The sequence below is a fragment of the Gopherus flavomarginatus genome, chromosome 9 (genome assembly GCF_025201925.1).
Source record: "Gopherus flavomarginatus isolate rGopFla2 chromosome 9, rGopFla2.mat.asm, whole genome shotgun sequence".
NCBI classification, from domain to species: Eukaryota; Metazoa; Chordata; order Testudines; family Testudinidae; genus Gopherus; species Gopherus flavomarginatus.
The window spans coordinates 67572701-67596267 of record NC_066625.1 but is presented as its reverse complement, the minus strand read 5'-3'; the positions used below and the strand labels follow the sequence as shown (position 1 = coordinate 67596267).

Sequence of the window (23567 nt, the reverse complement as noted above, 5' to 3'; positions counted from 1 at the left end):
CAAATTGCCTTCCACCATCAAATTCGCTACCAATTCATCCTGGTTGGCTAGAATCAAGTCTAAAACAGCCTGACCTCCACTTTCTGGAACACAGAGTTGTTCCCAGTACGTTCCAGGAACTTACTGGAAATGATGTACTGTGCCATATTACTTTTCCAACAGATGTCTGGGCAGTTGAAGTTCCCCATTACTACCAGTTTTGGGGATATTTCTGTTGTTTTTTCTAGAAACACCTCATCCACCTCCTCTTCTTGATTTGGTGGTCTATAGTAGACACATCCATATCTGACTTCATTTTTAAATTTTAAAAATTATTAATTTTTGGTGGTGCATTTTGGTACCGAGGATAAGAAATCTGAACTTAGGTATTCTAGATCATTCTATTAAATATTGTTTTGGATTATGTCCAATACTCAAAAGTTCAATTGATGAATACCTATTTGTCTGCAAAGAAGAGAGTCCACCACTGTACTCAGCCCTCTGCTTCCAACTGGGTATACCAGGGTCATGTGGAATGCTATGTGGTGGGGCTGTTTTTCCTAGATAAGTCTTCCCTGGGTCGTTTCCTCTTCATCTATTCCATTTTATCCTACTGTACTAGTCCTCTTATTCTGCTTTCTCACAGAATTTGAAGGATTGTCTGACCTTTAGAATGGCTTGAATTCCCTTTTATACTACCTTGTCCATCAGCTCTCACAAAGTTTTCTTCCATGATATTTTGATGCTGTGAGGAGCTGCTTTGCTTTGTCGTCTAATTTCTAGGAACAGTACTGTGCTGCGAGCCATAGCAGAGAAATTAAAAGGATCTAAAGAGACATCTCAGTTAAACAATGCAACCAGGGGACTTTCTGAAAGCTTGCTTCCAACCTCTGAGAATTTTTTTTTTTAACTTTCTAGAGGAAGAGGCTGGACAAGTTTTTCTATGCCAAAATCACTGAAGTGTGGTGGGAGGATGCTATAGAGCAGCGGTCCCCAACATGGCGCCCGCTGGGGCATTTATGTGCGCCCGCCTAGTGCCCAGCAGGGGAGAAAAGCCATGGCCCTGCTCCTGCCGGGGACAGAGAACTCCTGGGCTGCAGACTGCGGGTGCCAGTGTTCTCTGTCCCTGGCAGGCGCAGAGCCACGGCTTCTCTCTGGCTTCAAGAAGCTGCGGTCCCGTGCCTGCCGGGGACAGAGAACTCCAGGGCTGCAGGCTGCGGGCGCTGGTGTTCTGTCCCTGGCAGGCGCAGGGCCCGCCTAGCGCCAAGCAGGTGAGAGAAGCCGAGGCCCCACGCCTTCTGGGGACAGAGTACTCCGGGGCTACAGGCTGCGGGCACCAGTGTTCTCTGTCCTCCCGGCTTCTCTCTGGCTTCTCTCTGCACTGCCCAGAACTGGTGACAAAAAAAAACAAAAAACAAAAACAAAACAAAAAAACACTCCAACTCTGCAGAATGGACGGAATGCCGCCCCGTAGCATGTGCTGCCCCAGGCACGTGCTTGCTCCAAGGAATTACCACTGAGAATCAGATCCATGGGTCTGCTTTTTTTTGACATGAACTTTGTTTGTCCCATGAAGTTATTGCTTCTTTGAACCTCATATCAGAACACATAAGATTTACCTATAACAGCCTTCTTTCCCCTCAAATTTCCCACCATTGCTATTGTGATGACAACAGTTGTACCTGGGGGGCTGTAACAGATGACTCACATGCTCTGTGGACTGGGCACAGATGGGAATGCATAGCACACACTGACTAATGGGTTATGCTACCACTGATTCAGCTCTTCTAATAGTAGCAATACAGGACGTGTTGGTGTAGAAAGAGTGTCAGAGGCCGCTAATGTTTTTCCATCATGTCATCTAGATACGTTCTGAAGAGGGTTAGACAATACAATGGTTAAAAACAGCAGTAGGTACCAGAACCCTGTCTACACGAGCAGTCTGACTGTTGATAAACTTCCAGTGTAGCTGAATCAACTCTTACCCAGTATATCCGGAATGCCAAATTCCAGAGGACTAATTAGCATGTCCCCATAAAGAGACGCATCTGACTAAACCCTTGTAAATAGGACCATAAAAGATACTGGTTGACTCAAAGGCCCTTTACCACCACCTTGTTGTCCACTGGATTTTTGGCCTCTTGCCATGGTTTTGCACGGAAAGAAGAAAGGAACTCAAGGCTGGAGGTGTGATAAAAAGCCAGTGTTGATGAGGCAAGGTTCAAGTTGCTTGTGGTAGTAATATAGAGCTTGGAGGAACCACTGCACTGTCCACTTCCCACATTAGGTTTAGGGAGAGGAGTAGAAATATGCGGGCAATGTTAAACAAAAGTGCAGATGACATACAATGTCAATGTTTTTTGGGGAAATGCACCAAAGAGAAAATGGGACCAAAATGCTATGAATTTCTGAAAGGAACATCAACTTGAAATCTAATCAGCTTTTTGTTTAGTTGTTTTTTTTGTTGCTGTCGTTGTTTTAAAAGTTAAAAGCTGTATCAGATGATATACCAATCCCCAAGTAGAACAGAAGTACTTGTGGCACCTTAGAGACTAACAAATTTATTTCAGCATAAGCTTTCTTGGGCTACAGCTCACTTCTTCGAATGCATCCGAAAGAGCCCAAGAAAGCTTATGCTGAAATAAATTTGTTAGTCTCTAAGGTGCCACAAGTACTTCTATTCTTTTTGCGGATACAGACTAACACGGCTGCTACTCTGCAACCCCCAAGTGTATCTGCCAAATTCTATAGCTTTGCAATCATATTTTCCTATTTTAAAAAAGTTTCCTTCTCCTCTACATCTGTGTGAAATATCCACACAAATGGGAAATTCACTAACTATAGAAGGGAAAAGGTGCAATGGACTATACAGAATAATGTAAACTGGAAAACAAATGTGACTTAAGTTAATCATGTTTGTTAATATTAATTGAGATTAAGTACCTCATGATTGATGACAGTCCAGCCACCAGATGAATCACTGTCACTGGAATTTTCAGACATTTTCAAAGTAGCTGCAAGTGAAAGTAAATCATGTTAGCATGCAACATATATCGTTATTGTAATTTTTTTCTAAAAATAACAATTAAATTTATCTAGGTTAGAAAAGCACAGATCACACAGTTATAATACTTCTACAATACTTTACTATTTACAGAATTGGAATAAGCTGGAATAAAAAGAGCAGGTCTGTTTTGAAGAAAAAGGTATACTTTTGTATTTCAATATTTAAAACTATATTCTTGTAAAGTTAAGTAAATACTGAATATACGGACTTTCTATATCAAGACCATGGGCAGTGTTTTCGGCCCTCATGGCTACACACCCCTTTTATCCATCTAAAATGCTCTAAATGTGATGAAAAAACAAAGTGCAATTACATAATATATCCCAAGAATATTTGCTAAAAATAGACAAACAATTAAAGATTAAAGGTAATGCTAAGTGCTTAAGACACCAAGCAACTATAATGAAATCTAATTAAAACCATTACTTGTCATAGCAATTATGGTTCTCTGAGATGACTGCTTATATGAATCCCCAGTGTTTGAAGTCCAGCATGCTCCAAGGAAACAAACTTGGAATCTTTTAGAATAGTCGTTCTCAAATTAGGGCTGCCTCTTGTTCAGGAAAAGCCCCTGGCAGGCCAGGCCGGTTTGTTTACCTGCCACGTCTGCAGGTTTGGCCAATCGCAGCTCCCAGTGGCCGCGGTTCGCCGCTCCAGGCCAATGGGGGCTGCAGGAAGCGGCAGCCAGTATGTCCCTCACCCACACTGCTTCCTGCAGCTCCCATTGGCCTGGAGCGGCGAACCGCGGCCACGGCACGTGAACAAACTGTCCCAGCCCACCAGGGGCTTTCCCTGAACAAGCGACAGCCCTAGTTTGAGAACCACTCTTTTAGAAAGTAAGGTCTATTGGAGTTACTTCCATCCCAACCCTCAAAAACAGGGTAAAATCATTCTTCAATTCCTTCCAAAGAAGTGGGGAATGTGATGTGGGTATAGAAAGTAGATTGATGAGAACAAAACAATTTAAAGGTGGAATTTAATTACAATAAACTGTGAATTTATAATTACTGCTATAAGAGAGGAGTTAAGGAATGATTTTCAGAAAAGTAGATGTATGGTTGCAATTGATGTTTATTCCCATTTACCAACAAAATCCTGTTTTCTTTGTTGTTAAAATACAATCTAAGTTTCTAAGCACCCAAAAGACTAAAATGAAAACTGTTACAAGTGCTTCATTTTTAGAAAGATCTAATCTACATTAAAAATTGCATCAAAGTGCATCAAACTTTATAAACAGTGTATATACATTTATCACTTCTTAAAAAAAATTCCAAGTAATCGGAAAACTATTGAATCATGCTGCATTAGCCATCCAACAGAATGGAAGAGTCAGTTTATGGGATACCAAGGTTGAATAAAACTTCTACAGAGTGATGATTAAATTAATAACACAAGAAAAGAGAGTTATAACACTTCAGTTCATAAATATGCACTGTTTATCAGAAATTTTGACAGTTCAAAATATTTCTGATGAGAGTGCAAAGTAGTATCTCGTTTAAACACATTTACTTCACTTATTACTGACTCTGCTCCCTTTATCCCTTTCTATATATTTAACCATATTTAGAAGATATGAACTAAACATGAAACAGAACTCTTTTCAAAGATAAATGTCAACGTTACTCCATATGCATAGCTGTAGCTAGGAATTTACAGGGGGGAAAAATTACCTAATCTAGCTCTCTATTGGGTTTCTTAAGAGTTATATTTGTTCAATCCCTGCAGTCACTGCCAAATTTATTAACAATTATTTTATAACATTCCATTTCCTCATTAAATTATGCTAAAATGTTTAGGGTTTCTACAGAGATATGGTAAAACTCAGAACTGATCAGTACTAATAGATTAAGAATTCTTAACAATTAATAATTCAGATATTAATTTAGAATACTGAAAAAACAAAATAATTAAATTTTGGTCCATTTTAAAGAAAGGAAATTACCTAACGCAAAATACATTCATGCTTTCCATATAGATCCAGAAAAATACTAGCCAGTCCTTGGCTAACATATTTGGATTACCTAGAGGCCTTATTAAAAAAATCCACTAAAATCAATAGAAAGAGTCTCATTAAAATGAATGCACTTTGGGGTCAGGTACAAGAAGGCTATCAGATCGGATCTAAGTGGACTACTGGTGACTGGATTACTAGTCACTACTCTGGTTTGAAAAAACCTAAGAACACACAACCCCCATTCATTACAGTGAACTAACTCCGCATTTATTGCTAGATCTAGACTCCTCTTTCAAAGTGAAGTAAATTTGCTCCAAATTGAGTCAGTTCGGTTTATTCTTCATGTGCACATAATGCTGCTGTGCATTACTTTGTCAGGCCTCTAACGGCTATCTCATTGTTTTGCAGGTAACCATCACTGACCTGTTTAACTCTGTGCCCTTCCTTGGTGTGAAGGTGACTGGATGTCTCCACCCCTGTTTAAAAGCTGGCAGGGGGCCAGATTTTGGTCATTGGCTTTGATTTGGTGCACTATTATTCAAGAAGCCCTACAACCAGGGCTGGTTCCAGGCACCAGCGCAGCAAGCTGGTGCCTGGGGCAGCCCATGCAAGGGGAAGGCATGTCCGGGTCTTCGGTGGTGGGTCCCTCAGTCCCTCTCAGCCGCCGAATTGCCGCCAAAGAATGAAGTGGCATGGTAGAGCAACCACTGAAGTGCCACCAATTGCGGCTTTTTATTTTTTTTTGCCGCTTGGAGTGGCAAAAAAGCTGGAGCCAGCACTGCCTACAACTTGATTTGTGCAGCTGTGTGGAGCCATGCTGAGACCCTGGATCTCATCACCATCTGGGGAGACAGGAAGTTCTTGTAGTCAGCTACCGGAATAAAGATCTTTTTGTGGACATAGCTAAGCAGATGACTGTGAGGGTCCACAACCAGAATGTTGAACAAAACAAGAAAAAGAACGAACAGTTTTACCATCTCTGAGATTTCCCCAAGACTGTAAAGAATCTCAGGGAAGGAAAGTCAGAAATGCATATGAAAAAATACTATCATAGTCTCTCTGGAATATGAACAATAACCCACTGTGGGTTTGTCCTACTCTCAGAACCGCAGGCCCTGCAGTGACTAGATCTCAAGGACAGGGCCTTTATCAACATCTCAGTGGCAGGCTAACCTGAATGGGAGAAAGTGGAAAACTCAGGATGAAAAGTTTGCAGACCAAACTGCACAGCCCCAAAGAAAAACAAAAATAGCGAAGTGCTCTCCAGAGAGATTATGGGAGTGGCCAGAGACAGCATGGTAATTGCCAGGGACAGCGTGGCCACGTCAAAAGACAAGATTGAAAAAGACAGAGAGATGCAGAGGCAACACAAAGCCAGAATGCCCTGGCGCAGCACATGTTGCTGTTAGGACAGCAGGCAATGCAAAATGCAAAGCAGGACCCAGCCATGTTATGCAACTCCAGGACAACACAGGCTATTGCGAACAACACTAACTCCTCCCTGCTGTATCCCTGCAGCAATTGCTCCCAGAGGCCATTCCCTTCACAAACTCCAAACTCTGGGCAGTGAAAACAGTTGCATCTGAGAGTCCACCTCGTGAGCCTTCTAATGCCCCTGGTAACTTCAAGCCTCGCCACTCAACTCCAGAAATACAGGAAGTACTACTTCACACCATACACAGTCAACCCGTGGAACTCATTGCTAGGGGATGTTGTATCCTAAGCTTCTAACTGCCAGAAGCTGGGAATGGACGACGGAGAATGCATCATTCGATAATTGCCCTGTTCTGTTCATTTCCTTTGAAGCATCTGGCATTGGTTACTGTCTGAAGACAGGCTACTGGGCTAGATGGACCATTGGTTTGATCCAATATGACCATTCTTATGTTTAGAAGGTCCATGAAAAAGTACCAGAGGATAGGCATATACTTGCCTGTGACTTTAAACCATTCCCTGCTCTGTGTTCTGTCCTGCATTGCACTGTTGTACTTTAATCTTTTTGTTTCACTACTGTTTTAAAGAATTCTTTGTAGTTTTTAGATAATAGATTGCTGTTTAATGTATTGTTTAAAAAGAACTGTTGCAGTTAAAGGTTTATTTTTGTTCCATACTGATTATTAAATAACAAAAGCCTTTAAAAATTCATTCATAAGGAGTCACCAATATGTTTTACACTGAAAATCCTTAAGTTTGAAATAATTCATAGGGTTTGACAAAAGTAGCTAGGCAAAGACAAGGTAAAATAAGGACTGTCCACAATGCCACACTTTCACTGCCCATAAAAAACACTAAACCACTCACTTCACACCCTTCTTCACATGTTAACAGCTGGATGTACAGCTGCCAATTTTCAGGTCACAGAATAAAATAAAATAAAAACAATAGGCTACCCTGACAATATTGCCTTGGGTGTTTCCATTTTCTACTAAATATCTTGTTGACTGCTTAAACTGCTGAGCAAGTCTCTGCACTTTAGCCTCCCACCCGCTGGTAAGGCTTTTTCCATTACTCTCACAAATACTGTGCAACATGCAGTTATAATCTTAGGCCTTTTTTTTTCTGCAACTCCCAACCTATTCCACAAACAGAACCATATTCCTTTCAAATGGCCACATGCACTCTTGACTGTCATTCTGCAATTACTGAGGTGGTAAACAGTTCCTTCTTTCTGTCCAAACAGCCTATGGATGGCTTCTTTAACCAGAGAAGTAGGGGATAAGCTGGATCTCCTAGGATCTCCACACTGTCAATGTCCATAATCAATCCTCAAGCAAGATGACTGTATCACATACCCACTGCCTGTGTGTCAGTCTGTAACTAGGAACTTCTGGATTTCACTGTCCTGATCCTGTCGCCACTCGCCACTGGACTTTTGACTTATGCAAATGTTATTTTCCCAAAAACTGGAAGATGCCTATGAGGGGCTTCTTTTAAAGTGTGGAGACTGGTGCACAACAGTCACCACACTATCCTTGACAGATAGAGGACTTGAAACCAATGGCATGGACACCATGACGACTGGAGATCCTTTATCTGCTGCAGCCTTCATCCACCTTCACAGCCATTATAACATTACACAACAGTTTCACCTCCATTGTGCAGTTATCCTCCATCTGCACTGCCGTTAGGGACTTCTTGGATCACACTTGGTTGAGAACCTTGCCCTTGACTATTCTGCCATGGGTAGCCCTAAGGGAGTACATAACTCCAGGCAGCATCGCTTTCTCAGTCATTGAGACATGCAAGCTTCTCTACCACTACAAGGTGGTGATCTATGGAGAGGATCAGGTCGAGTATCTTAGCAGCTGCACCTACAACTGAGAAGTCCTTTTTAGGATCCACTCAGCTCACCCCATATGGGGAGGGGGTTAGAAAAGATGCCCTAAAAATAGTCTTGCCTCTGTTTTACCTGGCTGGATAGCCGCATCCAACAGGATCACATCAGCAGTGGAAAAAGTAATAAACTTTTCAAATTTGGAATGTACGTGCCCTGACGGACAACTCAAACAGTGACCGACCAGAGTGACAAACAGCCATTATTGCTCGTGAATTGAGTCCATTTAACATCGATATTGCTGCTTAGTCTGAAACTAGAAGAGCTGATGAACGACAGCTGAGGGAGGAGAAAGGAGGGTACACCTACTTCTGGAAGGGAAAATCTATAGGTGAACCCTGATTGCATGGAGAGGGCTTTGCTATAAAGAACAAGCTCGTAAGGTACCTCTCTGAGATACCGGCTGGCATCAATGAGCGGTTTATGACACGCCAATTGAGGCTTACCAAAAGTCAACAGGCAACTATTGTGAGCGCCTATGCACCAACACTGGATGCAGATGAGAATATAAAGTAAGATTTTTATTCTCAGTTGGAAACCATTTTATTGAGGACCCCTACAGAAGACAAGATCATCCTTCTGGGAGATTTCAATGCATGTGTTGGATGAGACTCAGACCTGTGGAAAGGAACAACTGGGAAAGAAGGAATTGGCAAAAGCAATTCAAATGAAATTCTGCTCCTGACCAAGTGTGCTGAACATGAACTTACTATTAACAACAGTCTTTTCTGACAAAAGTAAAAGTTCAAAACATCTTGGAGACACCCATGGTCAAAGCACTGGCATCTCCTCGACTAGGTCATAGTTCGTGCCCGAAATCATAGTGACATACTTCTCACAAGAGCAATGACAAGTGCTGATGACTGTTGAACTGATCATCGCCTTATTCACTCCACAATGAAAATTAAGATCACTCCCAAATGGAGGCTGCAAAAGAAGCAGGTAAGGCGCAAGTTGAAGGTTCAAGATTTGAAGGACCCTATTAAGCGTGACTACTTCCAAGCAGTATTAGAGGAAAAGCTCCCATCAAGTTTCCGGAAGAAACTGAGGAACACTGGCACCAGTTAAAAGCAGTAATCGTCAATGCCTGTGATGAAACCATAGGCTACCACACCAGAAAACATCAGGACCGGTTTGACGAGAATGATGCAGAAATTGAGCAACTCATCAATGAGAAGAGAATGGCATTTTGTGCTTGGCAGAACGACATAAATTGTCATATAAAGAAAGAAGCCCATGCCAAGGCAAGGGCGGAAGTCCAACATAAAACCAGAGAACTCAAGAACAAATGGTGGACTGGGAAAGCGCAAGAACTCCAACATCTCACGGATATCCACAATACATTTGGTTTCTTTAGTGCCACCAAGGCTATTTATGGGCCAATTTGCCATGGTATGAATCCTCTTCACTCTAGGGACAGAATCACACTTCTGAAGACAACAAAGCCATCAATTCTCACTGGAAAGAACATTTTGAAGATCTCCTTAACCATAGTTCTATGGTTGCAGATGAAATCCTTGGCAAATCCCTCAACGACCATTTAAGGATGAGCTCAGAGACCCTCCCAATTTGTATGAGGTACACAATGTCACCAAGCAGAAGAAGAACAACAAGGCAACAAGTCTAGATGGGATCCCCGCTGAAATCTTTAAAGACGGTGGACCAGAACTAATTTGGCAGCTTTACCTGCTTATCCTTAAAATCTGGATAAAGGAGGAGATACCCAGTGAAATGAGGGATGCCCTGATTCTCACCCTCTACAAAAGAGGGGATAAAGTGGAATGTGAAAATTATCATATCTCCCTCTTAGCCATTGCAGGCAAAGTTCTGGGGCGGTTCCTTGCAACCCGCCTTCTGCCCTGTCAAGGAGACACATGGCAACAATTGCTATTCAGGATTCTGATGAGATCATAAAACGTGTGTTGTATCATCAGATCATTCAGATGCAATTATATAAAACTAACAGTCATCTTTTGGGTGAAGGAGACTTTCAACATCAGCACTTGCAGGGAGTTCACTTGCACATCTTTGACAATTTTCTTGGCTAAAATCCAATAAACAATACTGGTGAGCTCAGAAGCCCAAGTCTGAGGCTTCGTATCCAAGACCACATCACAGAAGGAAATATATATTTTTATATTAATATTACTATACATGTCAAATCTCAAGTTTGTTTTTCCCACAACAAGCCCCTCATTACCAGCGGAACACATTAAATGCACACTTTACTTCAAGATTGTAGCTTAAAAGGGCACTCAAATGCTTGAAATATTGTAAGACTGGTTTCTTCACAGTAATTTTCCATGTACTCAACTGTCCATAATGTATTAGAGTAGCAAATTTAAAGATGCTAGCTCAAAAGGAACACATTTTAGATACGATACTGCAAGATTTTCTCAATACATGGACAGCACAGCTGCTCCACCATGTATCTGAACCAAAACTATGCTGGTGGATTTAGAAAAATGGAGAGGAAAAGATGGGAGAGAAAGGAGAACCGGAAAAGAGGGAGCAATTAGAGAATGGGAGGACAGAAGGAAGAGGCACTATAAGAAAATTAGATCAGTTGAGTGACTTTGTGGAAATCCTCTGTCTTGCAATGTAGGAGCCTGAGTTAGTGTGTCAATCCTGGTCTTTCACACCTGAAATATGAGCTAGGAAAGTTGTGGTAACCATGTGTTTATAGATCTCACCTTCCCCAGGTGCACAAGGGCCCAGTGGCCTCCCTGGGCCTTTTCCAGTCAACTCCTAGCCCAGGTGATAGTACCCTGTCTCTCCACCCTCAGGGATGGAGGACTTTGAAGGGGGCCATGACCCCTTTCTTCCCGCTGACCAAAGTCTCCCCCATCATTCAAGAGTGCAGGAAGCACATTAGAACACCAAGAAAAAGCTGCAATCAAGCACGCATAATAAAAATATTTTACATGTTAATCTGTCATACTAACATCCTCTCAAATCAGAAAAAGAGCCAACCAGGGGGTGTGCAAACCCAGTAGCATTGTGACCAGATGTGCAGGGACACAGCACCACTCAGGTTTGGCCCAGCTGCCCCTCTGTCACGATCCAGGGGCAGCCAGGCCAAGCATGAGTGGCATTGTGACCCCTTGTGCCAAGCTGAAACACCCCAAGTGGAGAGCTGCACCCAGCCCCATGGGACAGGAACCACTGCAATGGGCTCACTCTCCAACAACCCCCACAAAGCCTCCTTTCAGTCTTAATTTTTTTTGAGGGGGAAAGCACAGTTTCAGATTTTGCCCTCAGCACCCAAACACCTGTGTGCAGCCCTGAACTTAAAAGAAAGAAGTTAAATTCAAGAACAAAATTAACTAACAAATACCAAAACTTGCTTTTATTAAAATCTCTTAATACTTAAGACACTAAGATTTTATTTTATTTTTTTAATTCTGTTCCATCATAGTCTTTTGGACGATACAAGTTATAATAGCTATTACTAATTTCCTTGTCTTGGAATGATCATAAGGGGTATCTAATTTATATACTTTGAAAATGAAATCCACAAAAGATGCATAGTAAGGGCAGTTACAGTACAAGTGGACTGACTTAGATGAACCATGTAAGGGTGAAAGAGTACATTCAGGGCTTGTCTACACTACCAGGTTTTGTTGACAAAACTTATGTCGACACACACAAAATTCAACAAAACAAAAATTACCGAAGGGCATTCACACTTGCTCCCTCTGTTGACAGATCATGTCCACATTGGGGACACCATAATCGGCAGGGTGAGCAATGCACCGTGGGTATGTATCCCACAGTGCAGTGTTGTGGGAAGGAAGGGCTGATCGCTGTGCATCTTGGGATTCTCTCCAATTCTCTCACAGCCCCCTCAGCTGTAGAGAGCAGCATCATGAGCAGCTCTGTGAGCTCCTGGTGCTGAGGAATGGCAAAGCAGCACAGCAGTCTGTCCCCCTCCCCCTGCAGCAGCAGTCTGCCTGCTGCTGTGTTCCTAGAGCAGGGCAGAACAGGAGCATTCCAATGATTTGCTCTTTCTTTGTTCCCCAAACAGAACAGCACACAGATACTTCCCAGAGCTTTGAAAGGGGAGGGGTGCATGCCAAAACACTGAGCAGAGCAATCAGGGCAGGCAGAGTGGGATACTGGCGGAAGCCAATTCTGTCGACAAAACAATCAGTAGTGTCTACATTGGCTCTTTGTCAACAATAAAGGGAGGGGAAAAGATAAAAGTCCAGGGGCGGCGAACCTGAGCCTGAGAAGGAGACAGAATTTACCAACTGTACATTGCCAAAGAGCCACAGTAATACATCAGCAACCCTCAATCAGTTCTCCCCTAACCCCACTCCCAGTGCCTCCTGTCCATCGGCAGCCCTGCTAATCAGCACCTCCCTCGTCCCTCCCTGCACCTCCCAATCAGCTGTTTCATGGCGTGCAGGAGGCTGGAGGGGGCAGAAGGGGAGGAATGAGGACATAGCAGGCTCAGGGGACAGGGTAGGAAGGGGTGGAAAGGGGGCAGGGCCGGTGGCAGAGCCAGGGGTTGAACAGTGAGCACCCCCTGGCACACTGGAAAGTTTGTGCCTGTAGCTCCAGCCCCGGAGTCGGTGCCTATACAAGGAGCCACATATTAACTTCTGAAGAGCCGCATGTGGCTCCAGAACCACAGGTTGGCCACCCCTGCAAAAGTCTCTCATGGGGTGGAAGTATTTTGTTGCAAAAACTGGGCATTTTTTGCAACAGAAGTCCCATTGTAGTGTGTACGCTCTAGCTGTTTTGTTGCCAAAAGGCAGTTTTTGGTGACAAAACTTGCCAGTGTAGACAAACCCTCAGTCTTCACAGACCATTAAACATTTGATTTCCCTGCTGGGACTGCCAACACTGGTTCCAATAACCAACTGTGAAGTGGACAACTCATTTCATATAGACCAAAGAGCCAGACATTAACTATTCTGTCACTATTTGTTTTCCTGGTTTAAACTGCAAGTGGTAACAGAGGTAAAAAGCCACAGATCCTATTTTTAATCAAATGACTTTGCCAGTATCATACAGTTAACTATGTCTTCTAAATCTAACTTCAAAGTAGCTAACTTTTTTAATACTATAAATTGGTCAAATCCTTTTTCATATTATTCTCAAACTAAACTAAAATCATGTAGATTGCTAAATGAACAGATTCTGCAAACAGTATGCATATTTACAATGATCTTCAAAACAAATAAAATATTATAGCAATTAAAAAATGATATCTAAAAGAACAAAAATCTTTACAAAGGAATAATATAAGAATGCAATCAGATGTACATACTGAAACCCTACACAACAAATCATTTAATATAAATCAAATTAAAATTAAAATATATCCACAACGCACAAACACTAAGTTACTCATACCACTGCATTATAAATAACTTGATCAGCAGACGTGACTGAATGACCATTACTGCAAGAACAAATTTAACAAAAATATCTAGAAACCATATGTAAATCTGAGGTCATAGATTATACCCAGTACTTAAACTTGACACAAATTCTCTGAATATTAAAAAACAAGAAAGACAAAAACAGGAAGTTAGCACAGGAAGAACTGCTAGTGTTCTCTCACAGATATATGCCTCAGGTCATGTTAACATATTAAAAGAAATTCACTAAAAAATTAAGTAAACAATTTGAAGTTGTGTTCCAACATCTGTAATAAGGGAAGCAACTGGAGTTCAAATTGTGGCCTTGGGTAACCAACTGTACTGGTATATTTGCTACTACTAAAAATAATGGATGAAGTTACAACTTCAACTACACTATTGCTGTTTCAAAAATACAGCAACACTTTCCACTTACTGTTGAAAGTATTCAGCAAATCGATACTTTTGCATGCTACATAAATGTCCATCATGATAAAAAAAATAAAAATCCCAAACAATGCATTTAGAAGACTACTAAGATTTTGAAAATCATTCTATTAAGAGCTCTACTTATTTATATTATTCAGCATGTAAAAGTATGTATATCTCCAATAATCAACTCTCTGTGTGTATATATGGGTGTGCATGTGTATTACAGGTAGCAACACCTACAGGTTACCCAACATTTATCACTATAAGATCCCTGTTTTCAATGGTTTATAACTTTGCCAAAAACTTTAACCATAAGGACTAACATTTCTATGCCAAGTGTCTGCCTCTCACTGAATTTTTGGGGAAATTTCAGCAAAAACAGGTCAGCACTTGCTCAGGTCAAGGTTAGGAACAATTACATTGTTTTGATCACGTTAAATTCTTATAGACATTTTGTAAGGAAGCTCTAGGGCCTCCATGTTTTGAAATAAGGAAATGTGGATGTGTCTGCTGGTCTGTCCAGTGTACATCTGTTTTATTTTATTTCTTCTTTTCAAGTGATTTTGCAGAGAGGAAATATAAATGCACTCTTACCAGGAAGGAGTAGGTATCCCTTTAAGAGAGGTCCTTGCCTGACAAATCTTTTTTTCTGAGTAAAAAAGCAGAAGTTAGCAGAAGATGCTGATAAAGGATGAATTAAGCATATCTAAGGCCTAGGTGAGGGTTGGGGTCGGGGAAGAGTAAGAGGAAGAGAGTTCTAACATACAGTTTGTGCATTATTTTTCCTCACTCTTACCCTGTTGTTTAGTTAAAATAAACAAACTGCAATTTTTTCAGTGAGTGCATGCATTTTTATGATGAAAGCTCTGGGATTGGATAACTTCGTATCATGAGCTATAATCCTGTCTGAGTAGTTTCAGAGTAGCAGCATGTTAGTCTGTATCCGCAAAAAGAACAGGAGTACTTGTGGCACCTTAGAGACTAACAAATTTATTTGAGTATAAGCTTTCGTGGGCTACAGCCCACTTCATCGGACGCATGTAGTGGAAAATACAGTAGGAAGATATAGATATATATATAGAGAGAGAGAGAGAGAGAAATACACAGAGAGAACAAGAAACAGTGGGTGTTACCAAACACACTATAAGGAGAGTGATCAGTTAAGGTGAGCTATTATCAGCAGGAGAGAAAAAGAACTGTTTGTAGTGGTAATGAAAATGGCCCATTTCCAGCAATTGACAAGGAGATGTGAGGAACTGTGTGTGGCGGGGGGGGGGGGGGGGGGGGGAAATAAGCATGGGGAAATAGTTTTACTTTGTGTAATGGACCATCCACTCCCAGTCTTTATTCAAGCCTAATTTGATGGTGTCCATTTTGCAAATTAATTCCAATTCAGCAGTCTCTCACTGGAGTCTTTTTTTGTTGTAATATTGCGACCTTTAGGTCTGTAATTGAGTGGTCAGGGAGATTGAAGTGTTCTCCAACTGGTTTTTGAATGCTATAATTCTTGATGTCTGATTTGTGTCTATTTATTTTTTTACGTAGAGACTGTCCAGTTTGGCCAATGCACATGGCAGAGGGGCATTGCCGGCACACGATGGCATATATCACATTGGTAGATGGCAGGTGAACGAGCCCCTGATGGAGTGGCTGAAGTGATTAGGTCCTATGATGGTATCCCCTGAATAGATATGTGGACAGAGTTGGCAACACGCTTTGTTGCAAGGATAGGTTCCTGGGTTACTGTTTTTGTTGTGTGGTTGCTGCTGAGTATTTGCTTCAGGTTTGGGGGATGTTTGTAAGCAAGGACTGGCCTGTCTCCCAAGATCTGTGAGAGTAATGGATCGTCCTTTAGGATAGGTTGTAGATCCTTGATGATGCGCTGGAGAGGTTTTAGTTGGGGGCTGAAGGTGATGGCTAGTGGCGTTTTGTTACTTTCTTTGTTGGGCCTGTCCTACAGTAGGTGACTTCTGGGTACTCTTCTGGCTCTGTCAATCTGTTTCTTCACTTCGGCAGGTGGGTATTGTAGTTGTAAGAACGCTTGATAGAGATCTTGTAGGTGTTTGTCTCTGTCTGAGGGGTTGAAGCAAATGCGATTGTATCGTACAGCTTGACTTTAGACAATGGATCAAGTGGTGTGGTCTGGATGAAAGCTGGAGGCATGTAGGTAAGTACAGCAGTCAGTAGGTTTCTGGTATAGGGTGGTGTTTATGTGGCCATCATTTATTAGTACTATAGTGTCCAGGAAGTGGATCTCTTGTGTGGACTGGTCCAGACTGAGATTGATGGTGGGGTGGAAATTGTTGAAATCATGATGGAATTCCTCAAGGGCTTCTTTTCCATGGGTCCAGATGATGAAGATGTCATCAATGTAGCACAAGTAGAGTAGAGGAAGCGTTGTTCTACGTCAGCCATAAAAATGTTGGCATACTGTGGGACCATGCAGGTACCCATAGCAGTGCTGCTGATTTGAAGATACACATTGTCCCCAAATGTGAAATAGTTATGGGTGAGGATAAACTTACAAAGTTCAGCCACCAGGTTTGTCGTGACATTATCGGTGATACTGTTCCTGATGGCTTGCAGAGAATGTGGCATGTTGGAATGTTGGTGTAGAGGGCTTCTACATGCATAGTGGCTATGATGGTGTTTTCAGGAAGATCACTAATGGATTGCAGTTTCCTCAGGACATCAGTGGTGTCTTGAAGATAGCTAGGAGTGCTGGTAGCGTACAGTCTGAGGAGAGAGTCTACATAGCCAAACAATCCTGCTGTCAGGGTGCCAATGCCTGAGATGATGGGGCATCCAGGATTTCCAGGCTTATGGATCTTTGGCAGCAGACAGAATACCCCTGCTAGAGGTTTTAAGGCTGTGTCTGTGTGGATTTGCTTGTGTGCTTTTTCAGGGAATTTATTGAGTAGATGGTGTAGTTTCTTTTGGTAACCCTCAGTGGGATCAGAGGGTAATGGCTTATAGAATGTGGTGTTGGCGTCTGAGTCGTTATAATCATCATCACAGCAACCAATAGTGATGTCAAAGGATTAGGACTTCAAGTGAGGAACAAGTGGCAAAGGAAGCAGAACAAAACTGGGAATAAAAGCTCCTGTTTTCATGCAAAAAGAGTAAGTAGATTGGGAAAGGGAAATACAGACTATATAGGAAAATAACTATGTAGTGAGATAAGATGAGTTCAATCAAGTTGTGCGTTAGTTGTAGTTGTTCTGTGTGTCAACCCATATTAGAATCTAGCTTAAATGGTAGCGTGTGTTTTTGGTTTACCACATCTCCATATTAGTGCCAATTTAAGAGGCGTTATCCCGGCAAGAAGTCATATATATTCTGTTTCTATCAAAGGAAGCCAAATGAGGAAATAAATAAAAAATTCTATACTCCCTACACATACACATATTTTAAGGAAACTAATACACTTGGCTTGAAACATTTCACCAACACTTATTAGCCTAAGTTTTAAGCCTTGTTGCCCATCTTACACACAATGTAAGAAAAATGTGTTTGTTTTATAAATTAGTTATCTAGCATGATTTGAAACACCCCATTAGCATCTGGTGTTATGGGCGTTGTAATCTGGAGTGTGAGTCTAGGTTATGACAGGAACAGAGAACACAATCTTAAAGGTGTTAAACTGTGTCTACATCAGGTGTTAATGGGAGAATTTCAAATCATGTTCACTAATTAATAAAAAAGCACCTCCCTTCATCATTTAGATTAGGGGTCTCAAACTCCCAGCCAGCGGGCCACCTGTGGCTCACGAGCCTCCCCCATTTGGCCCGCGGGGCTCCAGCAGTTTTGGGGCCGGGTCTCTTCCTTGAACCCAACAGCCACCAGGCGCTCCCCCATCACTCCAGTGGCTGCCAGCCCCTCCCTGCCGGCCTAAGGGTAGGACGGAATGGGGCTGTACCTCCATGCTCTGCCCCTGCCCTGAGCACCCCTGAGACCAATGGAACGTTGCGGGGGCACTGCCTGGGGGCAGAAGTACGTGGAGGCCCCCCGGCCCGCCTCAACTTGGAGCCCCAGGTAAGGGCCACACCGCCGACCTTCTCCCAGAGTCTGCACACACACCCCACATACTCTCTCCTGCCCCCAAACTCCCTCCCAGAGCCTGAACCCCCTCCCCACATACCCCCTCCTGCCCCAAACTCCCTCCCAGAGCCTGCATCCCCTTCCCCTTCCCAAACTCCCTCCCAGAGCCTGCACCCCAGACCCCTTCCCCCACCCAAACTCCCTCCCAAGAGCCCAACCTCTCACTCCTTCTTCACCCAAACTCCCTCTCAGAGCCTGCACCCCAATCCCCTACCCTAGACCTCTTCCCCCACCCAAACTCCATCCCAGAGCCTTAGGCCGGTGAGGGGCGGAGTTTTTTGGGGGCGGGTTCTGGGCGACATGAGTGACATTGGCCTGCTGGAGGACTGGAGGACTGGCAATGGCCCTAAGGCAAATTGAGTTTGAGACCCTTGATTTAGATAGTAAAGAAGTCAGTGGGAGTAGAGTTAAGGCTGTTTGGTTCCCCCTAAATTGTGCATTTCCATACTATTTAATGTTTGTTTTAAGTTATAACTTTACTGTTAAACTTCCAGGCTAAGTATGTGGCTTGAGAAAACTATTACTTAAAGAGAAAGAAAACATTATGAAAATAAAAGCTAAATATAACCATAACTCCTTAATGTTTTCTGTCCTGGGATTATTGTCTCGAAATAGAATTGCTGTTCCTTTGCCAATAATCTCATTTAAAGTAATGTTACCCTTCTTGGAAACTAATCTAATTTAAAAACAACATTATTCTTCCTTACCAATATCATTTAAAATAGATCTTTTAATATATTTCTAAATAGTACTACCCACCTCACCCCACAAATGCCAGCCCCAGCCAACAGGTAGTGGAGAATAGACTGATCTTTAATACAGGGTTTTTAAATAAAATTGCTAATAACTTCACATTATTTTAAAATACTTCAAGAACCACTTGTATCCATACCGCTTTATTTATTTGCAAATAAACTTTATATTGCTAATCCATGCAAGGATAAAATATGACATCATCTGAGTTGATGAACACTATCCAGAAGTCTGTATTAAAAATGATAGTTCCACTTACTTTAAAAATAGAAGCATGATTTTAGCTTTTCTAGTACTTGAGGTAGAAAAGCAACTTAGACATTGAGAATTTGGATTAAGATCCCCCTCAAACTTTTACGGTGCAAGCAGACTGCTGATATGAATATGTAGTCAGATGAAAGAAAAGTTTGGAAATGAAAAAGATACTGTTTAGAGTATCTTATTTTATTATTTTAGACCAAGAAACAAATGAGGGGAATGAAAACATGAAAATTAGTATACGTGGGTAGAAAATGGTAATACACATCTACCTCGATATAACGCTGTCTTCGGGACCCAAAAAATCATATCGTGTTATAGGTGAAACCGCGTTGTAGCGAACTTGCTTTGGCCCACCAGAGTGCACAGTCCCCCGCCCCCCCCGAGCACTGCTTTACCGCGTTATATCCGAATTTGTGTTATATCGGGTCGCGTTATATAGGAGTAGAGGTGTATTGTTTAAATTGTTCTTTCATCTGCTGTATAGTACAGTTCAACCTTTTCTGATAGATAGCACTTAGGACTCAGTTTCAAAACTGACCTATAAAATGATATTAAAATTGGACACTACTTAGATGAGTAAGGAGATCTAGCCTTGAGAACTAGTATAAGAACAGAGCATCTCTTGTTCAAAGTTGGCCTGTAAAAAGTTATTGTCATGAGAAAAGTGTGTAATGGAGTGGTTTGTTTCAAAGCAATTGCTGACTAGCTGTAGTTTAGTGGGAGCAGGATTCAAGAGCTTTAAAATTTGTCCCAACTTTCATGGTCAGTTTAGCCTGTGTCTTTTGCTTAGACAGAGGCCTACTCAGCTTGGGACTAAAACTGGCCTTGGAGCCTGGATAGGAAAAGAGCTTCCCAGAACATAAAGTTTGTTCTAGCCCTGAAAGACTGCTCAGCCTGGGGCTTTGGTTTAGGAAGAGGCTGACTCCACTTATTTGATATATTCTAGTCTATCAGCACCGAAGAGTAGAAGTCTTCCTTTGGGCTAGACCAAATAAAATTCACTTGAGCAATAATTTAAAAAACTTTCTTAAAAAAACAAAATTTAAATGAAAGGTTACAAATTTTCATTGTCCTGCCTACATTACATAAATTGATCCATTTATTTCTCAAATAGTCATCAGACTTACATGCCAAGCTGTCAGAGAAAGGCGGAGGAGAGAATAGTGTTACATCTACAATGTGGTTAGACTTCTGAGAACATCTCATTTTCTGAAATATTATTCACATAGTGACCAAAGTGAGCTGTGTATCAGGTCTTAAATCAGCTGTATGAAATATCACTTCTTTCAATTACAAAAAATCCTCAAAAGATCTACACACAATATGCTTCAGAAGACCCCAGAAAGGATTCATATGTTATACACTACACTGCATTCAACTTTACATTTTATGTTTGCTTAAAAAGGGTTTTCTTGCATTTCCCATGTAACAGTTAGATGCTTTCTTATGTTCTTAAAAATCAGACAAAAATCTATTCAGCAAAATTATGAATGACTAGGGTTGTACTGCGTCTTGCAATCATGTCTCTATAGTAAAATTTACATATATTACCTTTGATTCAAAGTTTCACTGTCAAGGAATTCTGTGCTGTATCATTCCCCAAATCATGGCAAAGAAGCCAGGAAATCCATGCGGTTGACTTCACAGATTTTCCAAGAAACTGACACTTTGTGCAGAATATTTTTTGGAGGGAGATGGGAGCTTCCCTACATCCACCCCAAATTCTGCGTAGATTCCAGAGAGTCAGTCTTATGGAGGAGTTACAGGACCAACTGAACATAACTTGCTATAAAATGTAGTATTTGCTCTCTATTTTATATGTGCCCTTCTAGAATACAGATAAGAGGAATAAAGCTATTAATCACATTTTAGAACATGAGAAGCAAGGTCACTGTGTTCTTGTTTACAGTATTTTCTTTTTTCCCCCCCAAAATAGTTATTAAATTATATAAATACAGCCTAACACTAAGTAGCCTGTATAAAGAATCTAGTGCAGTTTTATGATTATCATCCACGGAATACCTGTTCAAAAAGATCTTTTAAAAATATTAATGTACAAAACCAGAAGAACTGGAGAAGTTCATCACCCAACTGTCCAGCCATTACCATCCACTAAAAGACTTAAAGGGACACAGTCAACTTGAAATCTAGTAAATTAAAAAAAAAAAAATAATTAAAAGCAGTTTAAAGTTCTATGGCTGCTGACCCTCCCAGTCCTCCTGTGGTTTCAAAATTACATTTTCTTATTTTTAAAAACTGTGTATTTCCCTCTCCAGTGAAAGATTCATGTGAACAGGGGAAAGACTGAAGACGACTATACACAACGTGCTACAAGATGCACAAAGTACATAGTCTGAAAAATCTTTTTTTTTATTATTTTGGTTAATTTACTGTAAGCCGAGGTGTTATAATAATAGATAAATTTCAGTGTTATTTTTAAGATGACAGCCCCATAAAAACAGAAACAGAAAAACTTTTTACATGGTATGTTTTATCAATACTGTATTACAACCTTCTAAGAAAGCTGTGTACCTAGTCTTTCATTCATCTATTACTACTACTGTTATTTAACATTTATACTATGATACTATCTAGACACCTCAGCTTGGTTGGGACTCCACTATGATAGGCAATGAAGGAAACATATTAAACAACAGTTCCTGCCTGAAAGAACTTACAATTTAGTAGGCTTTGGAGAGTCTCCCCTGTAGCCCTATAAAGTCAATTGGCATCTTCTTACTGACATCAATGGGCTTTGGATCAGACCTCAATACTCAAGGTATCAACAGTGAAGCTACTGTAATTTTATTCTTGTTTGTGATAACCAACTACTTTAAAACATTTAGCTTCTTATGATGACAAGATAATTAAAATACACTGGGCATAATCTTCAAAAAATTGGATGGATGCTTTTTTGAAAAATATGATTTATGTTAGCAGCTTGCCTACAAACCAAGATTACCTAGAAATGTAATATATTGTAATTGTTTTCCAAACGTTGCACAGTAGTGACAAAGCTATCATTTTACTTTTGTCTTTTTACTATTTTGTTCGCAGTAATTAAGTAGAAATTATTCTATCTACTTCCAGAGTCTTGGTTCTTTTGTTTTGAAAGAACATGTTCAAAAATATTCTGCTCCATCACCAGCAGCAGAAGTTATGATGCAATTGACTGCATTCTCCACAACTGCACAGTCAATGCCATTTGAAGTAATTACATGGTACACACTAGATAAAGCTCCTGTAATGGCATGAAATCTAACACAAGATTAAAAGAAATGTGTGTGTGTAGAGAGATATGAAGGAAAAGGAAAACTGAGTAAAAGAAATAACATTCTTCTAGTTTTAATCTTAGGAGTATTTAGACACAAGTAAAAGGAAATTCATTTTATTAAATATATATATTTTAATTTTACAGTGTCTTGACTGCTGTAAGCAAATTTGACAGTCTCATTTAAAACAGTTTATTCACATCACTGTATACAATGTGGCAGCTCCATTAAAGTTAATAGAGGAATAAATATTCAGAGTATAAAATAAAGATTTTAGTAACCATTGACTTCTGCCTCTTACTGGTAATAGAACAGAAATGTAAAATACTATGTCCAATTCACCAAAATTTGAGTGCTGAAATAAAACAGATATCCAACTTTAAACAGCATAATAATAATTTCATTCTACATATAACTCCAAAGTTCTTCCATCTTGAAACAAGACCTGTCAGACCAGAAAAACCTGAATGAATGTTGACAAAGAAGAATTAAATGATTAACAGTGAAAAGGAACTAATTTATGATAGCTAATTATATTCCACTTTTAACTAGGAAAACTAAGGATTCTGTTCTACATGAATATCTTATTTCTATTGTACAAAAAAAGTCTCAGAATAAATTATAACAAAGGTAAATATGCTATTGCAGGATCTTCATGCAAATTTATATTACTTCTACTAAGCATCTTCTATTATAACAGCACTTATAATAGCTTCCTCAGATCAACATATTTCTAGGAAAAGATTTCTGACAACTCACAATTTTGTAATGCTAATTTACTTACTGTACTGTGATATTAGTGTTGTTTGAATTCTCAGGGCATGACGTGAACACACAGTTCTGTCTGTGCACGTGCACTGCTTTACTAAAACATAATCTCTATGTTAGGTTTTGTGCTCTACTAATATATTATTGTTTTTTCTCTCATGAGTATGACGTTTTGGCTACAGATAAAGTAGACTAGTGCCAAAACAACTTAAGTGACATTCAGCAGTGTAAACTATCACATCATTTATGAAATACAATACATTGCATCAGTTAC

The 23567-nt window shown here is 40.7% G+C and overlaps 1 protein-coding gene across 9 annotated transcripts in view; it reads right to left on the bottom strand.

Annotated features, from left to right (window-relative positions):
- Nucleotides 1-23567, bottom strand: part of CCPG1 (cell cycle progression 1) — a 56734-nt gene that overhangs the window by 32074 nt on the left and 1093 nt on the right. For 8 of the 9 annotated variants that reach the window (XM_050968660.1, XM_050968661.1, XM_050968664.1 and 5 more), the window contains exon 2: nucleotides 2923-2993. In XM_050968660.1, coding sequence (XP_050824617.1) covers nucleotides 2923-2982 — 60 coding nt within the window. In that variant the 5' untranslated portion in view covers nucleotides 2983-2993. Of the gene's footprint in view, nucleotides 1-2922; nucleotides 2994-5423; nucleotides 5843-23567 lie in introns of all 9 variants that reach the window. The other variant, XM_050968658.1, reaches the window with a different exon arrangement.